We start from the raw sequence: 23,833 nt of genomic DNA on the forward strand, positions 1-23,833 counted from the left end.
TTGTAAGGAAAATGGATAGTTTGAAGGTATATTTTGGTCATAAACAATAGAACTCGGATGGATTAGATATGAGTTTGAAGGAAATGGAAGAATCAAGAATGCCATATGGGCAGCTGTAGGCCCTATGTAATCATGCACAGCATGTAAGGTCTGGAGTGCAAAGGAGAGGTCTGGGATATAGATAAACCTTTTGGAGTCATTATCATTTAGAAATAAAGGAACTGATGAGATCATACATGTAGGAAGAGATGTATCGAGAGGGGAGGACTCAGGGCTGAGTCCTGCAGAGCCCCCATATTAGTAGTAGAATTGAGGAGCAGGAGCCAGTAAAGGAGAGGTAGGAGAAAGGACACATGATAAAGAAAGATGACTGGCAGTATGTGGTGTCAGTGAAGCCAGGAGCAGCCAATGATGCTACTGCAAGGGCAAGTTACTTGAGGACATGTAGTGTCCAGTAGACTGGACAATATGGGTTTCACTGGTGACCTTAATAAGAGCATCTTTGGGGGGATGGCAAGAACCATATAGGAATCAGTGGAAAAAAATAAGAGAGAATTACTGCTTGTATAGCTTATAAAATTTTTTGTAACTGGCCCACTGGTTAATTATTTAAGCTATGATTAACATTGTCTATTTTGGTTTCAGGGAAGATATCAACCCTGCACTGCAAAGCAGAGAGTATTAGGCAACAGTGTGTAACATTTCTTCATTATGTTAAAGTTTTTATCTTCAGGTAGGATGTCAGATGAGTATTTTGATTACTGCATGAATTTCTGGGTGCATATTCATCCAGACTCTGATTGTTTATTGTATCTAATTGTTTTTTAGGTACCTGAAAGTACAGAATGCCGAAAGTCATGTTCCTGTCCATCCTTACGAGGCTTTGGAGGCTCAGCTTCCCTCCATGCTGGTCGATGAGCTTCAAGGATTACTCTTGTATATTGGACATCTATCTGAACTTCCCAGTATTAATCTAGGAGTATTTGTAAATCAAAACCAGATTAAGGTTTGACTTATTTCATTTAACTTTTAAATTATCAGTTTTTTCTCCACACAGGAATATTTATTCAAGAATGAGGGAAATTATTCAAAAATGCTCTGAAACCAGACTACTTGAGTTGAAATTCTGGCTCCTCCTTTCATTAATTATGTGCCGTTGGGCAGGTAACAGCTCTTGCCTCAGTCTCCCCATCTGTATAACTGGTATAGCTTCCTGGAGTTATTGGGAGAATTAATAAGTTAAAATGCAAAAGTGCCTAGAACATAGTATATACTGAATCAATGATATAGCTATTCTGTATTCTAGTTTATAACAGTGCAAATGTTTAAAAGTTTCAAAGCAAATAAAGCAACCTTTATTTTCTAAAATTTGTATCATCTTTCCCATTGATAAAGGTTTGGGCAAACCCTGGTTTATATTATAGCAAGATTTAAGAAGATCACCTTATAAAAGTTACACTTTCAAAACCACATCATTATGTCTGTTCTGACTTTTGAGACCTTTTTGGAATATGATTAAGATTGTTTTGACTATGCCCTTTTTTTCAACTGGCGATAATCATTCCCTCTGAAATTTGGTTTTTAAAAATTCGTGTTGTTAGCATGACCCAGCTTATGGATAATTAACAATTTCTTCATAAGGAAATGTGAGCTTCTGTGAATGACAAATTATAATTCCTCATTCCCTGGACTCTCAACCTCTTCCATTCTATTTGATTTCACCAATTTGACAACATTCAGTTTTTAGAATTATGTCTTTGCCAAAATGTAAAGTACAATCAAATGTTTATATATTTCTGTGAAATTTAACAACAAAAAAATTGACTCCTCTTATCAGGGATCAATATATGTAAAAATAAAAGTAAATAGAGTTCCAACTGAATTCACAGGTTAATATGTCTAATCCATAAAAAGCAAATAAATAATTAATTAATTATGTCATTTAATAAAGATTCATGGGTAGGTTGTGGGGGAAGTGTTGTTTTTCCAAACATCTCTATAAATTGGACTGGTTTTTGTTTTCTGGATATCCATCAAGTACTTAAAATAAAAATTAATTTATCTAGCAGCAGAAATAAAGAATGTGTTCAAGGGTTCTTAAACTAGGTTTTGCCTTTCATAGACTTTTTAATTAGGCATACTTGAAAAGATAGGTGATTTGAAGATCAGAAGACTGAATTTTTAAAAGCAGGGGAATGTAGTCTTAAACATAAAAGAATCATACACTAAAGTACTGTTCTTTTCTGAAACAACAGCAAAAACTTACAAAATAAAAAGCATCTCAAGACTTTGTATATTTCTGTTTTGCTGATCTTATATGTGAAAAGTATTGATTTAATTGGTATTTTCAGTTGAGCATCTTTTTTTTTAACTTTTCTTATTAGAGATATTATTTGTTGGGTATTATACGTTACAAATATTTTCATCCATTTATCTTTTATTTTTTAGCAATTAAACTGACTTCCTAGGTAGATGGTTTAAGATTTTTATAGTTATTTTGTTAATTTTTCTCTTTGTATCATCTCTATGCTGTTGTTAAAAGCATACTTGTTTTTTACATTTATCTTTTTATTTCATCTTTTTTTAAAAAATATGCTATGAAGTGGGAAATCTAACTTTAGTTTCTTGCAAATAAATAAGTTAATAATCCTGTCTTTTATTGAATGACCTATGCTTTCCCCACTGATCTGAGATGTCACATTTATCCATTTCTCTCTTCCCTAATTTTACTGTTTATTTATTATCTATTCTTGAGCCAATACTCTTTCATTAGTGTAGCATTTTATTTGTTTGCATATTTGATAAAGCAAGTCCCCTCTCCTTTATTCTTCCTAAGTGTCTTAATAGAACACGTGTAACATTGTATTTGTTTTTATGGTGATACTAAATGTTGACTAGAAGAAGGTCATTGATAACACTATAGCACAGTACTTAGCTTTGGCTTTTGAATTAGATAGAATTAGGTTTGAATCCTAATGTATGAATCAAGAGGTAAATTTCTTCATCACTTTTAACTTCAATCTCTTAATGGGCATGACAATAGTATCTAATGATAGTCTAAAGTTCTCCTGTTAAAATATTTTATAGGAGTTCCTGAGTACTCACATTTAAAAACGTATTTGCTAGCTAAAGTCTAAAACGGAATCATGAAAATAAGTCATTTTAAAAAATTCTTTCACTGCCTTGCAGCTGTAGTAGGATCAGAGGTTGGTTGGAAGGGATCTTTACTATACAAGTCTATTCAGTAGCGCCAGGGTGGGGTCAGTCTTAAACCATCAGATGAAAATATATCCTGCTTTCAAAGATCTCCAGGGAAAGAATACTCTAATGAACAAGGCAAAGATTTTCTCTGAGCTTTTGAATAGTGGTAGGTTAATTGGTTCTTTATCCTTGTGCTGATGGAGAAGGGTTCTTTATCCTTGTGCTGATGGAGAAGTGTTGTGACATGCTATAAAAGACCTAGTAAAGTATTATGAATTCTCAGTCACAGTTGATCATATCATTCACAGCTTTTTCCACCGTCATGGCATTTATTACATCTCCACTTAGATATCCATTGGCTGGTGCTGGAAATTCTTCACATGCTTGGTGAAAAATTGAGTAAGTTTATGGATTTCTGATTTATGTCTTTTTTTAATCTAACTTTTATAATTTTTTAAAATTACACAATAAGTGCTGATCTTTTTTTAAGCAAATAGTAACCAAAGTAAGAAGTCTTATTCCTCTTTTCCAGGGTTAACTACTGGAAACGGCTTAGTCCATTTATCTTTCCATACTTATTTGCTATCTATTAGTATACATATATAGAAACTCATAAGTAGGATTTCTGTTTTTGTTTCTAACCACAAATGGTATCATCATATTATCCTGTGTAGTGTTACATTTAACAGTTTTTGAGAGATCTGTTCATGGTAGTACATATAGTTCTACTTTATTCATTTAAAGGCTGTATGTTATGGATCTATCATAATTTATTTAGCCAAGTCTATTTTTTAATATTTCAGTTATTTCTGTTTTTTGAATATTACAAATACTATTTCACTGAACATCCTTATGTATATGTACATCTTTGAATGCTCGTACAAGTTATTCTATAGAATAGATTCTTAGAATTGGAGTGTCACATTGCAGTTTTAATCTTGTATACATTGCTCTGTTGCTGTACAGTAAGTTTCCCCAATTTATATACGCTAACTGTGAGTGTGCCTTTGCCTCAAACTCTTGCCAGGAGTGGATATTATCAGTTATTTCGCAGCACAAAATAATTGTACGTGGTTAGTTTATCAGTATTTGTTAAAAGAATAATGTCTTAAAAGGCTTTATTGGTTAGAAATATTGTTGAAGGTTTTCTAGTGTTTCTCCTTTTATTTTTTTCTCTTAAGTAATGTTGCGTTGTTGCTTTACAAAGATGACCACTTAAGAAAAGAGATATTGCAATTACATGGAAGGCTTGAAAACTTCTTTTAGGTAATGTTTATCACTGCTCATGTAAGAAAGGAATTGTCCTCAAAGTTTACTTTTATTTGCAAAAAAATTTGCTTTTAACTATATATGTTGCAGTTTTGTTATAAGTTAATCTAAAGGTGTACAGTCACTTTTCCTCCTGAATTAGTAAAATCTAATGTAGTTTTAAATAGAATTTATTTTATTACATTTTTAGGACAAGTTGTATATGGTCATCAGTTTATGAATCTGGCAGGTGACAATTTAACCAATGTCAGCCTATTTGAAGAACATTGTGAAAATCTCCTTTGTGATTTAATAAGCCTGTCACTCAACAGGTATGATAAGGTAATGCTTTAAGAGTTTATTTATATTTTTGCTACTTAATGGCAGTAGTCAGTCCTTAATGCATGTGGTTTAATCTATAAGAATTTAATCTAAAGTGGTTTACTTGTTAATTCTCCTATTTTATATTTATTATTATCTTGGAGTTAAATATGTAAAGAATTTGCTTTAAACATTTAAAACAGGCTGGAATTAGTGTTTTACAGCTTTTTTTTTTTAATAGCCTTTTCCATCTTGTTAAAAATAAATAACTAAAAACAGGATGTTTATGATAATGACTGGAAATTTAACTTGTGTTCAAATAGGAGAGGCCAGCTCTTTAATAATCTACTGTATTGTTGTTACATAATAAAATAAATGAGTACTTAACTAAAGTTAATTGACAAATTTAAAGGGAGGTTTCGTTTGCTTGTTTTCATAAAAGCTGTAGAATCATGAGGGAAATTATGTGTTTTTACTAAATTCTGTTTATCATAGAGTGTTTAATGCAGACAGTGATTTAAAGGTGCTGTAGTACACGTTCATTTTCATGCAATGGAAATTTGTAAATTAGTATCACTAATTTCAGATTATAAACATAATAAACCTCATGGGAAATTGGGATTTATAATTTTTAAAAATTTAGATTGTGTTTTATGTATTGGTTATCAATATCTTTTAAATCTAGTCAGTATATTTACAATTAATGTAATTAGTGGGTTAACCAGATATGATGTAGTAATATCTTAACAGTTATCTTTTACTGTGTATTATGTTAGAAATGTTTATGTAATATAAGTGAAATAATGAATACATTATGAATTTCAGAAGTCTAGCTATACCTGCAAATATAGTACATATTCTCTGCATTATTAAGGCCATTAACTATATTTGTTACAAAAATGCTTAACCTAAAATTGCTTAACCTTATAAATCTGTAATAATTGTATTTATTCTGACATAAAAATTTTTAGTCTGCTTTACAATGAATCAAAAATTTTTTTCTAATCTTTTTATTAGAAATCTTTTCATTGTAGCTGATGGATTAGATCTAAGTTAGGAAACCATGGCCCTGAGGCCAAGTCTAGCACACTGCCTGTTTATGTAAATAAAATTTTACTGGAATACCGCCCTCTCCTTTTTTTTTCCTGTTGTCTGTGGCTGATATTGCACAACACTGGCAGAGCGGAGTAGTTGTAACAAAGACTGTATTGCCAATAAGACCTCAAATATTTACTATTTAGCCCTTTACAGAAAAAGTTTGCTGACCATTGGACTAGATGATTAAAGCAGAGGTTTTTTTAAAAGTTGAAAATAAAATTCATTCTGTACTTTTGGTTTTAAAATGGGAATTTATTTTAAAAGTTAATGAAATGGCACATTTTTATAAACAATTTTATTAATTGAGCATACATTTTAAGTGATCTAAATCATGCTTTTAAAACATTTGCGGGAAATATGTGGCATGTAAAATTTTGCTCTCTTATAAGTAACTCATTTTGGTTCCTTTCTCCAGGTTAGGCCTTCTGAAGCGTTAGTGAGTCACCATTGCCCATGTCCATGCATTAAAGAATTATGGGTTTTACTCATTCATCTTCTAGACCACAGAAATAAATGGTCTTTCTCAGAAGTAAGTTGTAAAATGGATGTATAGTTATTGTTATGAACTCTTATATTGAATTTATGCACTGGTTTTGGCCAGGAAAAATCTTACAGAGTTTTTCTTCATAATAAGACAACCACCACCACCAAACAGAGCATTAACTGAGAACTAAATACCTACTATATTTTTAACCCTAAATTGGTAATATGAAACATCTAGGAGAAGTATAAGATTTGGCTCTCTTATTTTCTCAAGTTCTTTTTTTGTTCTCTCAAGAATCTTTTAGGCTAAAATATTTAATACCTTCTAGTAATCCAGAAAACATTTTAGTCAGGAAATGTGGCAGATTTAGATTTGGTGAGAAAGAAAACAGGTTTCTATTAATCAGTTGTACAGTGTCTTATTTCAAGGAGGTAGGAAGAAAAACACAAAAAGGAAGGTGGGAAATTTTAATTCACCTCATTTTGAGCCAAGTCTTTAGAATGGGGCTTTATTTTATTTCAAGTGTTATGAATTAGTAGAAAAAGAGAAATATCCATAAGCAGAAGTAAGTACAAACAATTCATTGTGAAATGATACTTAAAATGTTTTATGTTATATGAAAAAGTACTTTGATTTTTCATGGGTTTTTGAAATTCCCAATTTTCCACAATTTGGGATTTAGGTGCTCCTAATTTTAATAACAACTCTTTATTTTTGCAAGTTTATAGTACTATATTTATTTTGAGTTATTATTTTAGCAATAAATTTACTAAGTATAAATTTAATGTATTTTTACTAATTTTGGAGTAAGAAAATTTTTTTTCCTGGCATTTTGGTTTGTCAGTAGAGTTTAGCTTTCTACAGTGAGATTTAAATATTACAAAGTCTCAGCAATTTTTTCCCTGATTATTTGCCAGGATGTTTTGTTTTATTGACATGGTAAACATCAATTTTTCCATATTCTGCAAAGCTTATCTTTATTATTTAAGAATTTTATATTTCTTTAGAATTGTTCTTATTTTATAAATTTCACATGTGAAAGTATAAACCACATATAGTTAATGTAGGCATGTTCATATTTTTTGCTGTTAGTCTTTTTCTAGATTTTAACCAGAAAAGTAGGCATAATTTAAAATATTATATTGTAGAAATTTGCATAGCAATGTGTATTGTTTAACCTAAATGATCTGTATGCTCTTCATTTTATGTAGTAACCAGACTTATTTGTCTTAAAATAATGAAATCTGAGGTCATTTCATTTTTTAAAATACAGCTCAACCTATTCACAGATTTTGAAGGCTATTTTATTTTAAAAGTCAGATTAAAATTTTCCATTCCTGACAGATAGTTTGACCTTCCTACTAAAAAAATAATCTAATCTAATCATGCTGGGTATCATATGATAAGCATTTTAAATGTGTCAGTGAGCTTGTAGAAAGTAAAAAGTACTGAGGCCAGATACTAAATGTGGGTGGAAACTCAGGTCAGCTGAACCTTGAAGCTGCCTCGTAACCTTAGAGGCAATTGCTGAGTAGTGTAAAGTTGAGCATTAGCTTTTATACAGTATAAGGTACAAGAAAAGAAGACAAAGCTCAGAGTCAAACCAAATTGGTAGCCTCCTAATATACCAACTACCCATAAATCTGGGCCCCCAAAAGGATGAACTAGAAATTCACCTAAATTTATAATGAAAATTGCCTGTGTTTAACTGTGGTGCTTTGCAGTTTAAAATTGCTTCAGTGTATTTGTTATTGCAAGCCAGCCCTCATGCAGATTTACAGCCTGAGTTCATGTTGCCTAGACTGTACTAAAAATTTCAAGCCAGTGACTTCTAAGTAGCCACAGACAATGGGTGCATGGATACCTAAACCCACATCTTCCCTCGTAACCTCCCCCAAAGTGTAGAACAGCAAGAACAAATAAAACGACACAAAAAACATGTTGGTAGCATAACTGCAAGATAGGAATGTTCAAAGCTGTACATTAAAAGTGAAAACCACCAAAGCTCTACAAAACTTTCTAGCAAGCAAGGGTAGTGTAAGAAAAACTGCTCAGAGGAGAGAAGGAGAGAGCTAGCAGTAGTCATAAAATTGGTCTAAAACCATTGCCAGAATATGAAAATACTGAAAAAGTTTTCTTGTAGATCAGAGAATTGACTATAGGATAGGAACATAAAAGGGTGTGCATGACATGAAGAGGCAGTCTTTGAAGGTAGAACTTCTGTAGAATAAAAAGGCAAAAAGGGAGTGGTCTCCCTTGGTGATTGGGTGGTGGAGGGGATGGGAAGTAAAAGCAGAAAATATGGGATCTTGTAAAACAAAAGAAAAAAAAAATCAGAGGACTCACACCCACTCTTTCACTACCACTACCACCAAGAAAAAAGGAAATCCAGTAAAGAAATGAGACTTTGGTAAACTGACAAAAGAGGGCTCCACTGAACTAGGAATCTTTTAAAGTAGTCCAAATTACAAAATGAAAAGAAGGAAACTAAACAAGTCTTTATCAAGTTACTACAAAAAAATAGAATTGATTTACTTTAGCTGATGATACCCTCTCCCCCAGAAACAACTAAAGCAGAAGAAAATTGTAAGACAACACTCCAGACTGAATTAAATAGCCAAGCGTTTAGAGGTGTAGAAAAACATCTTGAATAAGATAGTCAGATGTTAAAACATATAGACCAAAAGCCAGGAATAAATGAAAAGAGTAAATTGAATGCAGGGGAGGAATAGAAGAAAAAGTCATTTTAGAGTTGACTAAATTACGAGGTGCCCGAGGAGAACAGACTCAAATGGAAATTTAAGAAGAATCATGGAAGAAAGGCAGAAGAACAACCAAGGGAAAAAAGTGAGATAAAGGCAGGAATATAAAGGGTTACAGAGAAAATGGTTGAGATGGAAGATAGGCAAAGAAGAAATAACCATATGTCTAAGTGGAGTCCCTAAAGAAGAAAACAGAACAATGGGATATAGCTAACATTCAAAACTATTATCCAAGAAAACATTCCTGAAATAAAAGAAGACCTAAATCTACATATTGAAAATGTCTACTGGATAACTGGAAAGATGAACTCCGAATAATTCATCCTGAGATGTATCCTACTAAAACTGACTTCAAATATATAGAAAATGTCTTCAAGTCCTCTAGCAAATCTTCAAATCCTCTAGGCAAAAAGACCAAATAACTTACAGAAGCAAAATAATTTGACCTGTACTAGACTTCTCAAAAACAACGTGAAAACAAGGCAACAACAGAGCATTTAAAAAGACTCAAAAAGTCTTCCTCCTTGTGAGGACACAGCCAGAAGTCTGCGGTCTGGAGGAGGGCCCTCACCTGAGCATCCTGGCACCCTGATCTTGGACTTCCAGCCTCCAGAACTGAATGAATTAACAACATGGCACAACAGAACAAGCCCTCAGCTTAGAGAAAAGCGACTTAGGTCCCACCTTTTACTCTATGGAGATTATATGCACTCTAACTATGAAATACTCCCTTGTTAGAAAGCTCAAGACTGAGGAAAAGTGGCCAAACCAAAAGGAAACAACAAAAAATTCCTTCTAAAACCTCAGAGAAGCAAGTTAAAAATTACTCTTTGCCCTGAGTATCTGACATGCAATGGCTTTGGTGACAAAGATGGATGTGGGTAAGCTGAGAAAGAAAAACAGAAAAGCAACTGAAAGTTTCAGGAGGAATAAGAAAGCTTCTCTGTTTCATCCACGTGAGAGTTAATGATATCACAGATGTAAACATTAACCATATGCTGACAGTAGGCTAAGCCCCATAGGGGCTGTCCAGATTGCTAAAAGCAGAGATGTTTTTTTTCTATCTTGTACAAGGATTTTAAGCTAGTAGAGAGGGAAAAAATGAAATAAATATTCAACCCAAAAGAAGGCAAGAAGGAGGTATTGGTGGAAAAAATAGGTGTACAAATAGAAATTCAGAATAAGATAGTGTATTTAAAACTAAATATATGAGTCATTACATTAATTGCAAAATGGGCTACTAGATGCTTGTTTAAAAGATACACTGTCGGGGCCGGCCTGGTGGCACAAGCAGTTGGGTACACGCACTCTGCTTTGGCAGCCTGGGGTTCGCCAGTACAGATCCCGGGTGCGCACTGACGCACCAGTTGTCAGGCCATGCCGTGGCGGCGTCCCATATCAAGTAGAGGAAGATGGGCACGGATGTTAGCTCAGGGCCAATCTTCCTCAGCAAAAAGAGGAGGATCAGCATCAGATGTTAGCTCAGGGCTGATCTTCCTCCCTCTCAAAAAAAATAAATACATAAATAAAAGGTACATTGTCAGAACAGACTGTAAGCTGTTTAGAAGAGATATCTTAAAGCATAAAAACAGAAAAGTTCAGAATTGATAGAAAAAGATATAAGAAAGGTAATGTATTAAATTAATATTGGAGAAAATTAGACTTTAAAACCAGCAAAAGCATTACATCATTTCATGTTGATAAAAGGTTCACTTTACGGGGAAGATAAAACCAATTTAAATTTTTATGTGGCTAATAACATGGTATTAAACATAGAAAATAAAAATTGCCGGAACTACAAGAAATACATATAAGCTTAGAAATATTGAAATATGTTTTTAAATAACCGATAGGTGAAAGAAGATACAATGGAAGTTTTAAACTATTTTGCAGTAAATGATAACTAACATACTACTAGTTAAAGCTTTGGGACTGTAGCTAAAGATATGATTTGAGGGAAATTTATAACTAAATACAATTGTTACAAGAAAAAAATGTTGAAAATTATTAATAAGCTCACAATTCATTACAAGTAGTTAGGAAAAAATTCCTACATGATAAACCCAAAGAAAGTAAAAGGTAACAAATAAAACGAACAAATTTATGAAATAGAAAACAACAAAGATGATCAAATTAATGAAAAAGATAAAAACAGTTGAAAGTTGGTTCTTCAAAAAGATTACTAAAATTGGCTAATCTTTCCTGAGATGATTACACAGTCAATACTAGAAATAAAAAAAGGAACATGACTTCAGATTTTGCAGATATTAAAAAAAAAGTTGAATTGTTGACAGTTTTATGCCTAATAACTTGAATATTTATATTTATATGAAATGGACAATACCTAGAAAAAAATATCAAATGTTCAACAGTAAATTAGGTAAATGGTTTATCACATAGTCATATATTGGAATACTCTGATGAACTATGGCTGTACTCATTAATATGGGTGAATTGCAGAAACATAGTGTTGAGGAAAAGAAGCAAGTTACCAAAGAATAGAAACAAGTCACTTAAGAATACAAACATGCCTTAAAAAAAAAAAGCAGATGAAGCCGAACAGTATGTGATTTAGGCTTATAGTATAGACCCTATGTGACAAAACTGACAAAAACAAGGGAATGATTTGTTATGTAAGTCAGAATAATGGTTACCCCTGTATGCGAGAAGAAAATGTGATTGTGGGAACATGTAGGATCTTTCTGAAGTACTAGTCATGTTTTAATTCTTAACTGAGGTATTTTTATTAAGTTTTGTTTGTGCTTTTTTTATTTTTATTTTCCCCCCAAAACCCCAGTAGATAGTTGTTTGTCATAGCTGCACATCCCTCTAGTTGCTATATGTGGGATGCGGCCTCAGCATGGCAGGGAGAAGTGGTGTGTCGGTGTGCACCCAGGATCCCAACCCGGGCCGCCAGCAGTGGAGCGCGTGCACTTAACCACTAAGCCACGGGGCTGGCCCTTGTTTATGTGTTTTGTATTCTCTTTTGTGTGTATATTTATTTCATTATAAAAATGGAGGGAAAAGCCCAAATCAAATGTTATTGGATCATGTCTTAATTTTTTAATTGAATCATATTACCTCTCTGTTTCTATAGTCATTTTGGAACTGGTTGAATAAACTACTTAAAAGACTCTTTGAAAAATCAAGTGACCAAAGAAGACCTTCTGTACCTATAATCCAGCCCAGGGATCCATTAGGTTTTAGTTGGTGGATTATTACTCATGTAGCATCGTTTTACCAGTTTGATCGCCATGGAGCACCAGATGAAATGGTAAAATTTTATTTTTTTTAAATTTTCTTTTATTATCAATTAATATGTATTTTTTGTAGACAGATTAGAAACTAAGTGAGCAGAAACAACAGCAAAAACCAGATCATAATATTAAATTCAGCTTCTGAATCTAGAAGCTGTAGGCCTTTCTGTAAATATCTTGAAAAATGATAATTTTTATGTTTTTATTGCTTGTTTAAGGAAAAGCAACTTGTAGAAGACTCGGGAACTAGTCCTGGCTCTCTACTAAGTAGTTGTGTTACCTTCAGTAAATTAAGTAAACCTTTGTGGGTCTCTGTTCTTCACCCAGAAATCATGGGATTGGATTGTTCGGAAGATTCCTTCTAGTTCTAAAATGTGTAAGATTGCCAAAGGGAAAGCATATTTCTCCAGAAATGAATTAGTAGTTCTTGTGAATAATTTGATAAAATTATTTCCTCAGAATAACACTTTTTTAGAGAAGCTTTTTGCAAAGATATTTTAATCTATTAAACAACCGTGACATTTACTTCAGATAGAACAACAGAGATTTTAACTAATATATTAATTTCTAGTTAGAAACGTTTTTATAGTGTTATTTAAAAAGGCCTATGAATAAAACTAGCTAGTAGATGTATTTATTCGAAGCCCTACTTATATATAATTTCTTCCATGTTCAGAAATGAATGGTATAGTGTCAACCAATTAGTTCCATAAAATAAACATCTAGAATCTTGAGGCCAATTTCAAAATTGGTCTTTTTTTCTGGGAGTAGTTACCAAACCCAGTTCATCATCAGACCTACCTGGGAGTTTTTTAAAATTCAGATTTCTAGGTCTCAGTTCTGGAGATCTTGGTTTATTAATCTGTTTAGAGTTTGGGCATCTTTATTTTTAAGAAGTTCCTTGGTTCTCATCCTCTGTCAGGTATGGGAACTATTGCTTTATGGAACACGTTCCTTGATGGACTTGACAGATTTTCCTCTTTGGAATATTGGACAGAGATGGCTCAGAAATCATCTGTGAAATCTCAGGATCAGTTAGTACTGACCTAGAGTGATATGGAAAGGGTCTCAAGAGGTCCTCTAAATGATCCCTCTATTAATAAAAAGCCCTTTAGGAGATGTGAAGGTAAATAATAAGTCAGAAAATGCTCTGAGAAGTTCACACACAGCTCAGTATCAATGTATTTAAGTATTCTACCAGTTTATTCAGAGAGGTCAAGAGAATGAGGGTCTCACAGAAAAGGATTGTATGTCCTTTGTTGCTGTCCATGAGTCCTTACCATGCTGATATATAGCAAATACTCAATAAATGTTAGCAGTTGCCATTATTATTATAGTAGCTATTTTATTGAATATTTTTGTCGAGTTAATATGGTAATATTTCACATTTTTTAATTATTAGAATACTAGAACAACATTAAAAAAACAAAAAATTTACATATAATTCTAAAGTTTTTACATAAACATTTTTATTTCTCTTCCCTTCCAACCTTAATTCCTCAAAGTACCTATTTCTTATTTTAATCAGTATAAATAAATGTAGTAATTAGTTAAGCACTTTTGAGTTCTTGTTGAGTGGCTATCGTAATAATAGGTCTGATAATAGGATACACGTGAAACACACTGTACTGCCTCTTGCTTTAGGGAGCATGCTTTCAGGTTATTAATGCTTGCTGGAACTGCATTAACTCTTATTTGAGTGAGTGGTATATTTCTCTAGTGGTTGATATTGACCCCCAGATACTCCTAGTGTGGTAGGTAATCTAACCACATTAATATATATCATTACTATTACTGTTGTAATGTTGAATTGTCCTGGTACAACCACCCACAGTTGCATTGCTGAAATCACTCTTCTGTTTCATACAGAGAACTCCATAGGATATTATTGCTTTTATTACCTCCAAGTCAAGGTCGTGAATGAATTGTCTGTCTTTAAAATAGCTTAACCTACGTCTTTTAATATTTGTTATCAGTTCCTATGTGATTTTCTTTTGCCAAAATACATTTTAAAAAATCTTGATTCTTTACATTATGTAAAAAATTATAAGAGGAAGGAGAGCCACTATATTTGAAAAAGAACCTTTCATATGATAAAAATAATAAAGATGTATAATATATATGTGTATTCATGTTTGTAAAGTAGACTTTACCTTTAGTCACAAGTCCTCAAAAAGTTCCAGATATTTCTGGACTTCTTAATGGCTTTTAAAGAAAAAGTCAAGCTCTCCAGTTAATAATAGTTTTCATTAGGGGTGATACCTCCAGCATATTGCATTTTCAAACTGTTTAATATCTCAGAGGGACTATTCAGTTTTTATCTCAGTGAAGTGTTATAAAGTAGGTGAGAGGGTAATATATCCGTTTTACAGGTAAAGAAACTGAGGTACACAGTGGTTAAATGTCACCCTATTTTTATCTCTTTGGTAAACTTTGATATTAGTGTCCTCCTAAGATTGCCTCTTATGAACACTTCTTTCATAGGGTAACCATGTGGACCAGTTTGCTAGGGACAGTCCCAGTTTATGCCTATTACTACCTCACCCCATCTGGTTAGTTTTCCCTTTTACTTTTAAAAGTGTCTCAATTTGGTTATAAATCATATAATCGTTCTAATCTGTGAACATAAAGGCATATTGACTCATCCTTTCAGAGAGATTATATAGGATGTTAATTTGGTCTGGGATATATTTAGATCAGAATTTTGAAAATTACCTGAATTCTTTTTTTCTCCTTGTGATGTATTAGCATAGCCAGCTACCCTATAGAAAATGCATTAAGCATGCTTTATTCCACTAAAGAGTAATCTGGTGTGAGAGGATGATATGAGGTAATAATGGTTAATCATATGTTCTATAGCAGAGAAATACCTCTAGTCTTGTGATAACCGTAGAGATGTCTCAGTTTTTAAATGTGAACTTCTTTGCCCTAAAGGTTAGTGTGATATCTTTACATTTTAAATAGGTTTCAGATATGGCTAATTTTTTTTTTTATTTTAAAAGTTTCTATAAATTGGACTTTTGCTATATGTGGATTTAAATCACAAAACTTACCAATTGCTTAATAGAAGCCTATAAGAGAAATTTGGTATCTCACTTCTCATACTAGAGGCTTTAGATTTTCATATATTTCTGTGTAATGCTTTCTTTCAACCTAGATAAGAGTGTGTTATCCTCTCACAATCCCAGTCATCTATTTTAAAAGCAAATATAGTTTAAAGAGAGAAATTACTTTTGGACATCGCAGGGATCAGTTTAACAGTGCTTTCCCTGCCCAGAACATATTGCAATCAGTCAGGCCAGCTGATGCGTGTCTTCAAAACATCTGAAATGGTGACTAGATAAAAGGTGTGAAATGTAACCTTAAAATGAGAGTTGTACCAGCTTACCTAGTCTGCTAGAAGTGGAGGGTCAGGGATCTATTTTATATTTCTGGTGGAGATACCACCTAGGCTGAAGCTTAAGTGGATTCCTTAGTTTTGATGGTGGGAAAAGAAGTATAAAACAGAGCCCCAAATTGATGACTTCCTACCTGCTTTCTATTAGTAGAATTGTTACGTATAACTTAGTATGTAGAAAAAATGCTGTGGCTGCTCAAAGTTAACTTTTCCTCTAGAAGAAAAATCTGTATTCCTTTGATACATATTCTTTTACTCAGACTTGATCTGGGCATGATATAACTGCCATTCTTTCCTCTGACTTATGGTTTATTTTTGTTTTAGATTATAGCCACAATACTGATCCATAGAGTTGAAAATCTTTGGACAGGAATTACACTACTTCTCTATAACTCATGTGATTCAAATGCCTCGATAGAACACAACAATTGAAATATACTCATTAACACCATCAAATTATAAAGCTAAATACATCAACCCTGTCATGTTCCTGCATATTTGAAACTAGTGGTGACATTTTCTTAGTAAAGAATTGTATAAAAGCAGGTTGCTGGAACCTGAGGGAAGGCTTGTTAGAAAAAGAAACTCAGTTACTGATAACGTGGTGTAATGGAAGGAACACTGGCTTTGAAGCCAGACCAACTTGGATTTGAATCCATGCTCTGGCTTGTATATACATGACTTTTCTGAGATTTCATTGTGTTATCTGAAATGGGAAAGATTTTTTTGAAGAAATAATAATGTAAAGACCCCAAAACAATGTACATATAGTATTGTTAGAACAAAATGGTCTCCTTTTTGAGAGAGTTTTAGGGCCAACTTCAAAGTTTTAGGGCACAATCCTCAAAACTGCCCTCATTTCTGACACCAGTTGCAAGCTCAGTGATTCCCAAAACTATGTAATTTACTTGGACTCACAGAACTCACTGAAAGGTATTATTTTCATGGTTCTGGTTTATTACAGGGAAAGGATATAAGGTAAAATTAGCTAAGAGAAGAGTATGTAGTGCAGAGTCCAGGAGAAATACCAAGCGTGGCGCTTCTGCTGTCCTCTTCCCATGGAGTTAAGACATGTTGGTCTCCTGGCATCAATGTGTGACAGTATGCAGGGAGTATTTCCAACCAGGGAAGCTTGCCTGAGCTGCAGTGTTCAGAGTTTTTGTTGGAGCTCCGTTACACAGGCATAATGGATTGATTGCCCATGTGGTTGATCTCAGTCTCCAGATCAACTGATACAGGACCCAAAATCCCCAGCCTAAGTCACATTGTTGGTTTTCGGGTGTGGCCAGCCTCTACCCTCAATTACATTGTTCCACTTCCAGTATGATCCTAGGGCCCTAGGCAAACAAAGATACTCTTATCAGGCCTAAGGTTCCAAGGGCCCAGAGATTACCTCCCAGAAGCTAAGGGTAAAGGCCAGACCTTCTCTTTGGGCAAGGCCAAATTTTTTACTACACATTCTCTCCTGATAAATGTTTTTCATTCACTTTATTTACATAATGTATTTTAAAAAGTTAATTCTTTAAATTATTTCAAAAAGTTAATTCTCAGTTAAAAATAACTGAGTCTATCAGTTGTCTCTTGCTGTGTAACAAAATTTGTCAGCTTAAAACAACAAACACATTTATTATCTCACACAATTCCTGAGGGTTAGGCATCCAATAGGAACTTAGCTGGGTGATTCTGGCTCAAGATTTCTCATGAGGTTGTAGTCAAGCTGTCAGCCAGGGCTTCAGTCTCCGAAGACTTGAGTCGGGCTGGATGATTCACTTCCAGTCTCTGTCATGTTGACAGGAGGCTTCAGTTACTCATCGAGTGGGCCTCTTCTTAAGATGGAAGCTCCAGCGTCTTCTAACCTAATCTTGGAATGGCATACTACCATTCCTATTAGTACTGGTATTCTGTTGGTGAAAGACCAACCCAGGTACAGTGTGGGAGGGGGTTAAATAAGTTAATACTGGGAGGCCAGGGTCGTTGGAGGCCATCTTAAAGGCTGGCTACCACAGTCACTAAGCACCTTTCTTAAGGAAATATTTATTTATGATTTTATGTAGTTAGCATCTTACATGAACATTATCCAACCATTTAAAATCAAGAATATTGAACATGCTTTTAAATTTATTGGTCGTTTGGGTTCATCCTTATGAAGATTATAATAGGGATTGTAGGGTATGATGTGGCTCTTTGCTTTCATTCTTTAAGGCCTCTGGTTTTGCTTTTTTAGATCTTAAAGGTTACCCTTTTTTTTTTTTTGAGGAAGATTAGCGCTGAGCTAACATCTGTTGCCAATCCTACTCTTTTTTTTGCTGAGGAAGATTGGCCCTGGGCTAACATCCGTGCACATCTTCCTCTACTTTATATGGGACACCACCACAGCATGGCTTGAGAAGTGGTGCATCCATGCGTGCCCAGGATCTGAACCTGCGAACCCTGGGCCGCCAAAACAGTGGAGCTTGCAAACTTACCTGCTGCACTCCTAGGCAGGGCCCCTTAAGGGTTACTTTTTGCGCCTTTTTTACCCCTGTCAGAAACTAGTTGTTACTTGCTTCCTCTTGGAAGCACTTTCTTTGCTTCTGGTTTTGACCAGTATCCACACATCCAGACCTTTAAGAGCTGAGTATCAAGTGAACCAAGTATCTGTGAGAAGGTCCTCTAGGCTTTCCTGTTGGAAAAGTTGAATTGTTTACAGTGCGTAGCCTTTGTGAAATATTTTGGCTTTGTGAAAGTTCTTTTTGGCTTTCTTCCTGTCTTCCAGATAGTTGAGGTTGCCAGATAAGTGACCACTGGCTAAATGAAGTAGCACTGTGTAAAGTTTTTCTTTATTTTCTACATAATGATTTTAGTTACTTGTTTACTAGAGTAGACTGTCTTGAGGTTATTATGCATAAAATTAAGGAAAAAAATCTCTGATGAGTAAAGTACGAAATAAAGAACATTCAGGGTATAAAAAACTCTAAAAAATACATAAAGGTTTTTTTCTTTTCTGTTAGATTATATCTGACAGCAAAAATTAAATATTTGTTAAAAAACATAATTTTATAGACATACCACTGTTTAATAAAACAACTGCTGATTAGGTTTATATTGGATTGGAATAGTTGTAAATTTTTTTCTATCAAGTCTGTCAATTAACTCTTTGCCAAAGTAATTTTAGACATTCAAGAAATTGTAATGATGTCTAATGATAGAGAAAATGTTTGTACTTCACATTTAAATTGCTATACCATAATTTTAGTGGATAATAAAGAGCAATAATTTTGATGTAATAATATTTTCTCCTTTTCTAGAGACAAATGGAATCAAATTGGAACTTTGTAGAGGAACTGCTGAAAAAGTCCGTCAATGCTCAGGTTTGCATTTAGAGTGAGGCAATTTGTGGGCTTTGCTAAATTTTTATGTTAACAGATTTTATTTTTAAGAACCACGCAAACTGTTAAAATTATTTAAATAACAAACTTAGTTTACTTTTTAAAAACATGAGATAGAATCATTATTCTTTGTTAATGAAGAGTCAATGTACAGTAGTTCCACGTAGTGACTATCCTTTGAAGATTTTTATTTTTAACAGTGAGTTGCCAGTTAAAGGACAAAGATAATTATCCTAGTTGGTGACTTTGACAAAACGTATTCAAAATAAGTAGTAGATGCTTCAGAACTATAAGCCATTCCTTGCCTGTATGATATCAAGTCTAGGAGACATGATGAGGGAGATAGTGGCATTGGAAATTCAGCTATATCCTCATCACAGCAGGAAGGTGACTTGCCTTGCTGAGCAATTTGTCTTACAGGCTTGACTCATACTCTAACTGATAAGGTCCTAGTTTCTGAGCCCTTATTTCATACCTTATCATTTTTCTTTCTGCAGAGCTGTTAATGTAGTGCTTCATGGCCCAGAGGTCAGATTTGACCTCCTTTTAAAATAGTTTTAAATGTGCTGTTCATCACATCTTTAAGCATATTGTATTGTAGTTCAGTAAAGTTTTGTAATATAAGTTATTTATGTAAGAGTATAAGGGAAAATTTTAGTAAAGAATATTTTTTAATTTGGGAAATAGATTACTTTTCTATTAAGAAATAAAGATTGTTACAAACTTGAACAGGAATGAAAAAGAAATATGGTAGTACAAGATTGTTTTATATGTGTGTGTGTATACACACACAAACACCCACACATATGCACATACGTTTATTTTATAGCCATGTTTTGAAAATCATTTTAATCACTTGAAATTTTCTTTTTCCTGTTATCTACATTAACTCTGAATTTACTTAGGTGAAACATTTAAGTACATTTAGTTATAATATGAATCTTCTAATTATGATCTAAGAATTCCAGGTTAGAAGGCCAAAGAGCTCTGCATATATAAATTGTATCAGAAACAAAAGAGCTATTATTCCAACAATTGTAAAAGTTTTTGTTTAATATTATTTTTTCTATATCATTTTAATTGGTATTCTCTTTTGTTCTTTTTGAGAACATATTGATTTAGTAACTCAAAAAGTTTCTTACATGTATTTTTTACTTCAAGAATGTAGGGAGTCACTGAAAGCGTTATATACATCAGCTTTTAATCCAATCTTAATGCCTTAATATAGCTTAAAAACCTCTTAGTTAAACTTCCTTTCAGCTCTAATAGTATATGAATTTATGGTTTTGTTCAGCTAGATGTTAAACTACTGAGTATTCCTTAGGAGGCTCTAAAGTTTCATATGTAGTAATACCCATCATGGTCGGGGACAAACAGGAGAGAGACTTTATCATCTCTCCCATAGAAAGTTTGCTTTTTTGACTAAGGTATTGAAAAGCCTCTTTAAATACTTTTAGTTGCTTGAAAATTAATATTTTTTTCCCTTTGGATTATGACTCCCTGTAATTTTTATTTTAAATGAAGGAAACACATTTTCTTGAAAAAAAACTTTTCTTAGTTGGAATGTCTTATGCGATAAAACTTATTCTGAGACTGCATAGTATACTTTTACAATATAACTAGTATTTAATGGGAATAGCTAAAGCTATTTTGAAGAAAAATAGATAATTCTTAGAAGTAGGTAAGGTGACCATCTGGATTTGCCTGGGTTGGGGCTTTCCTGGGATGTGGGACTTGCAGTGCTAAAACCAGGAGAGTCCAGCGCAAACTGGGACTGGTCAGTCACCCTAAGGAGGGATAGTACAGCAAGAAAAGAAGCTGCCTCTGTGAATTTAGGTCTAGCATAATGTCAAGTAATATCTTTCCTGTGAGAGGAGAGGTCATTATAATATATAGAAAGAAGTAGTCCATTCTGTGTGGTAATCTTTCAATTTTGTCATGCCTTGATTATATCACAAATTAGATTTTATAAGTAGTATAGGACTACTTGCTGGAGTTCTTGAAACCAATTTAGTGGGTGCAGTAGGTGGTCATAAAGAATAAATAATTTGTTTGGATAGAGCTATTAGTTTGATTATATCTGTTTTCCCCATTGAGGTAAATTAAAATCTGACCATGCTCATGTGCTTTGACTTGATCTCCAACAGTGAAAGATCCATTTGCAATATTTAAAAAAAACATATGTTCCATGTATAGAGCAGTCTTCAAATAAAATTGGCAGGCACTCCACTGTAGTTTTTTTTTTTTTTTTTAATTTTATTTATTTATTTTTCCCCCAAAGCCCCAGTAGATAGTTGTATGTCATAGCTGCACATCCTTCTAGTTGCTGTATGTGGGACACGGCCTCAGCATGGCCGGACAAGTGGTGCGTTGGTGCGCGCCCGGATCCGAACCCGGGCCGCCAGTAGTGGAGCGCGTGCACTTAACCGCTAAGCCACGGGGCTGGCCCAACCACTGTAGTTTTAATTAAACAAATAATGTTCCAAATCTTTTTCTAGCCAGATAGGATCTTCCAGAAACAGACATTGAGCGTTGTTAGTAAAGAGAGCATATATTGTTTAATTTTACTTATCTAGGTACAATTGAATAGTTAAGTATTTGCTTTAAAATCAGTTTTTTTGAGATAATTCTATTTAATATTTGTAAATGCTGACAGTAAACGTTTGTTCTACCTTTAAAACATTATTGGTTTAATATGAAAAGGGAGATTTTTAATTTATGCTACCTACTTTTTAAAGCTTCATCTTCTGAGATCACAGAAACAATTTTCTAATAAAGGTTATGGAAAGGTATAAAAAGATATTCTACACAAGTGTAATATTTTTTAAATATTTTCATTTGTTAAAAATTTAGAGAGTCACGGCTAAAAGCAACTCAGAATGTGATTCAATCTGAATAACGTGGGACAATAATTTTCTAATTACTAATTCAAAATCATTGTGTTTCTTGGGCAGAAGGATCTTGACTTGGATATTGAAGTCTAACTATCTTTATCCAATCCTAAAAATAAATCTGTTCAGGCAGACTAACAGTTACTATTTAGCTTGTAAATAAATTTTATTCTTCTCATGCTTTCTGATAGGTAGGTTAGTTATGCATAAAGAAATTAATACTCAATTGTTAAATTACCATTTTTGTAAAATAACTAAGCTTAAAAGAGTAAATGTTTTCATTTTTAGTCCAATAAAAGTATTTGACTTATGGAATATACCCAAATTTGATATCCCTAAATTTGATCTTTCAAAAAAAGATAGGGGGCCAACCCAGTGGCGCAAGTGGTTAAGTGTGCGCGCTCTGCTATGGAGGCCCAGGGTTGGCTGGTTCGGATCCCAGGCGCGCACCGACACACTGCTTGGCGAGCCATGCTGTGGTGGCGTCCCATAGAGAGTGGAGGAAGAGGGACATAGATGTTAGCCCAGGGCCAGTCTTCCTCGGCAAAAAAAAAGAGGAGGATTGGCAGATGTTAGCACAGGGCTGATGTCCTCACAAAAAAAGATAGGAAGACATTCTTTTAGAAAGAACTAAAGCAGAGATTGGGAGCGGTTATTATGGAATATTCTAGGGTGGCTTTCTTCATTAAATAGTTCATGCACACTCACACGGCTGAGATGAGACACCCAGAGAGCCCATACAGTCTTAAGAAAAATGCAGAAGTTGCGTAGCACCTTCTCTGGGATTAAGCCAGGCAGGTTTAAGGTTGTGTTGAAAAAAGGCCCACAGCCCTTCTAGGTTATTAAAAAATCTTTAATCCGAGGGCATAGTTTTAGATGTCATTAATCAAACCTCTTGATTTAGGTAGAGTTTGGCCTTAACACTCACAAAATTGAAATATATCAGCTCAAAGTATGATGCTATGAACTTGCTGCATTTATTTTTTGATTATCAAAAGAGTCAACATTTAGCCTAAAAAAGCACATTTCTCTCTTGCAAATAAAAAAATCAAAGCTATCCCTGTGCAAGCACTGTACTCAGCACTTAGTGTACATTCTTTCAGTTAATGCTTATGACAGTCTTGTGAAGTTCCATTTTACACATTAAGAAACTGAGGCTCAGAGGGATTAAGGAGACTTGTCCAGGTTCACACAGTTAGCTAGAAAGTAGCAGAGCTGGGATTTGAATCTTCATATATCTTTTACTCATTATGCGCTTCCTCAAAACAGTTGACTTTGTAGGATTCTTAATAAAACTTTTATTTTTTTTTTTCATTATTTCTATTTTAAAACTTCTTTGCTGTGGTATGTTTGATTAGTAATCTGTTTTGGTTTCTAGATCTGTTTTGTTGATTCTTGTGGAAAGCATCTCAATTTTCCCTACTTTTTTTTGTTTGTTTTCCTCTCCAATAAGTATATGATGGGAAAATGTAAGCTAGGAAGAAATTAATGTACTCAAGTATTCTCAGATATTCCTCCTCACCATATTTCAGCTCTATTTTTTCATTATGAATTTAAGCTAAGATGTCTTTTGCCTCCTCTACTGCTGACTATTGTATTCTTATCTCTTTGGCTATCTGGACTTAAAGATGAGCAAATTCAACTGATGTGCACACACACATTTTTTAAAGGGAATTTTTAAGAAAAAACTAAGGGAAAATGGTTCAAAACAAAGCAATAGTTGAATATACAGAACATGAAAATATATTTTATAACAAATACTATCTGTAATTTATTATAGGCTAAAAATACTTAAAGTCACACCCA

General features: G+C 33.6%; 1 protein-coding gene across 2 annotated transcripts in view; it reads left to right on the top strand.

Moving 5' to 3' along the window:
• Positions 1-23,833, top strand: part of MMS22L (MMS22 like, DNA repair protein) — a 132,806-nt gene that overhangs the window by 15,124 nt on the left and 93,849 nt on the right. For both annotated transcript variants that reach the window (XM_058566596.1, XM_058566597.1), the window contains exons 5-11: positions 646-733; positions 829-1,006; positions 3,510-3,600; positions 4,661-4,791; positions 6,284-6,397; positions 12,212-12,388; positions 19,056-19,118. In XM_058566596.1, coding sequence (XP_058422579.1) covers positions 646-733; positions 829-1,006; positions 3,510-3,600; positions 4,661-4,791; positions 6,284-6,397; positions 12,212-12,388; positions 19,056-19,118 — 842 coding nt within the window. The remainder of the gene's footprint in view (positions 1-645; positions 734-828; positions 1,007-3,509; positions 3,601-4,660; positions 4,792-6,283; positions 6,398-12,211; positions 12,389-19,055; positions 19,119-23,833) is intronic.

The sequence above is a fragment of the Diceros bicornis genome, chromosome 23 (assembly GCF_020826845.1).
Source record: "Diceros bicornis minor isolate mBicDic1 chromosome 23, mDicBic1.mat.cur, whole genome shotgun sequence".
NCBI lineage: Eukaryota > Metazoa > Chordata > Mammalia > Perissodactyla > Rhinocerotidae > Diceros > Diceros bicornis.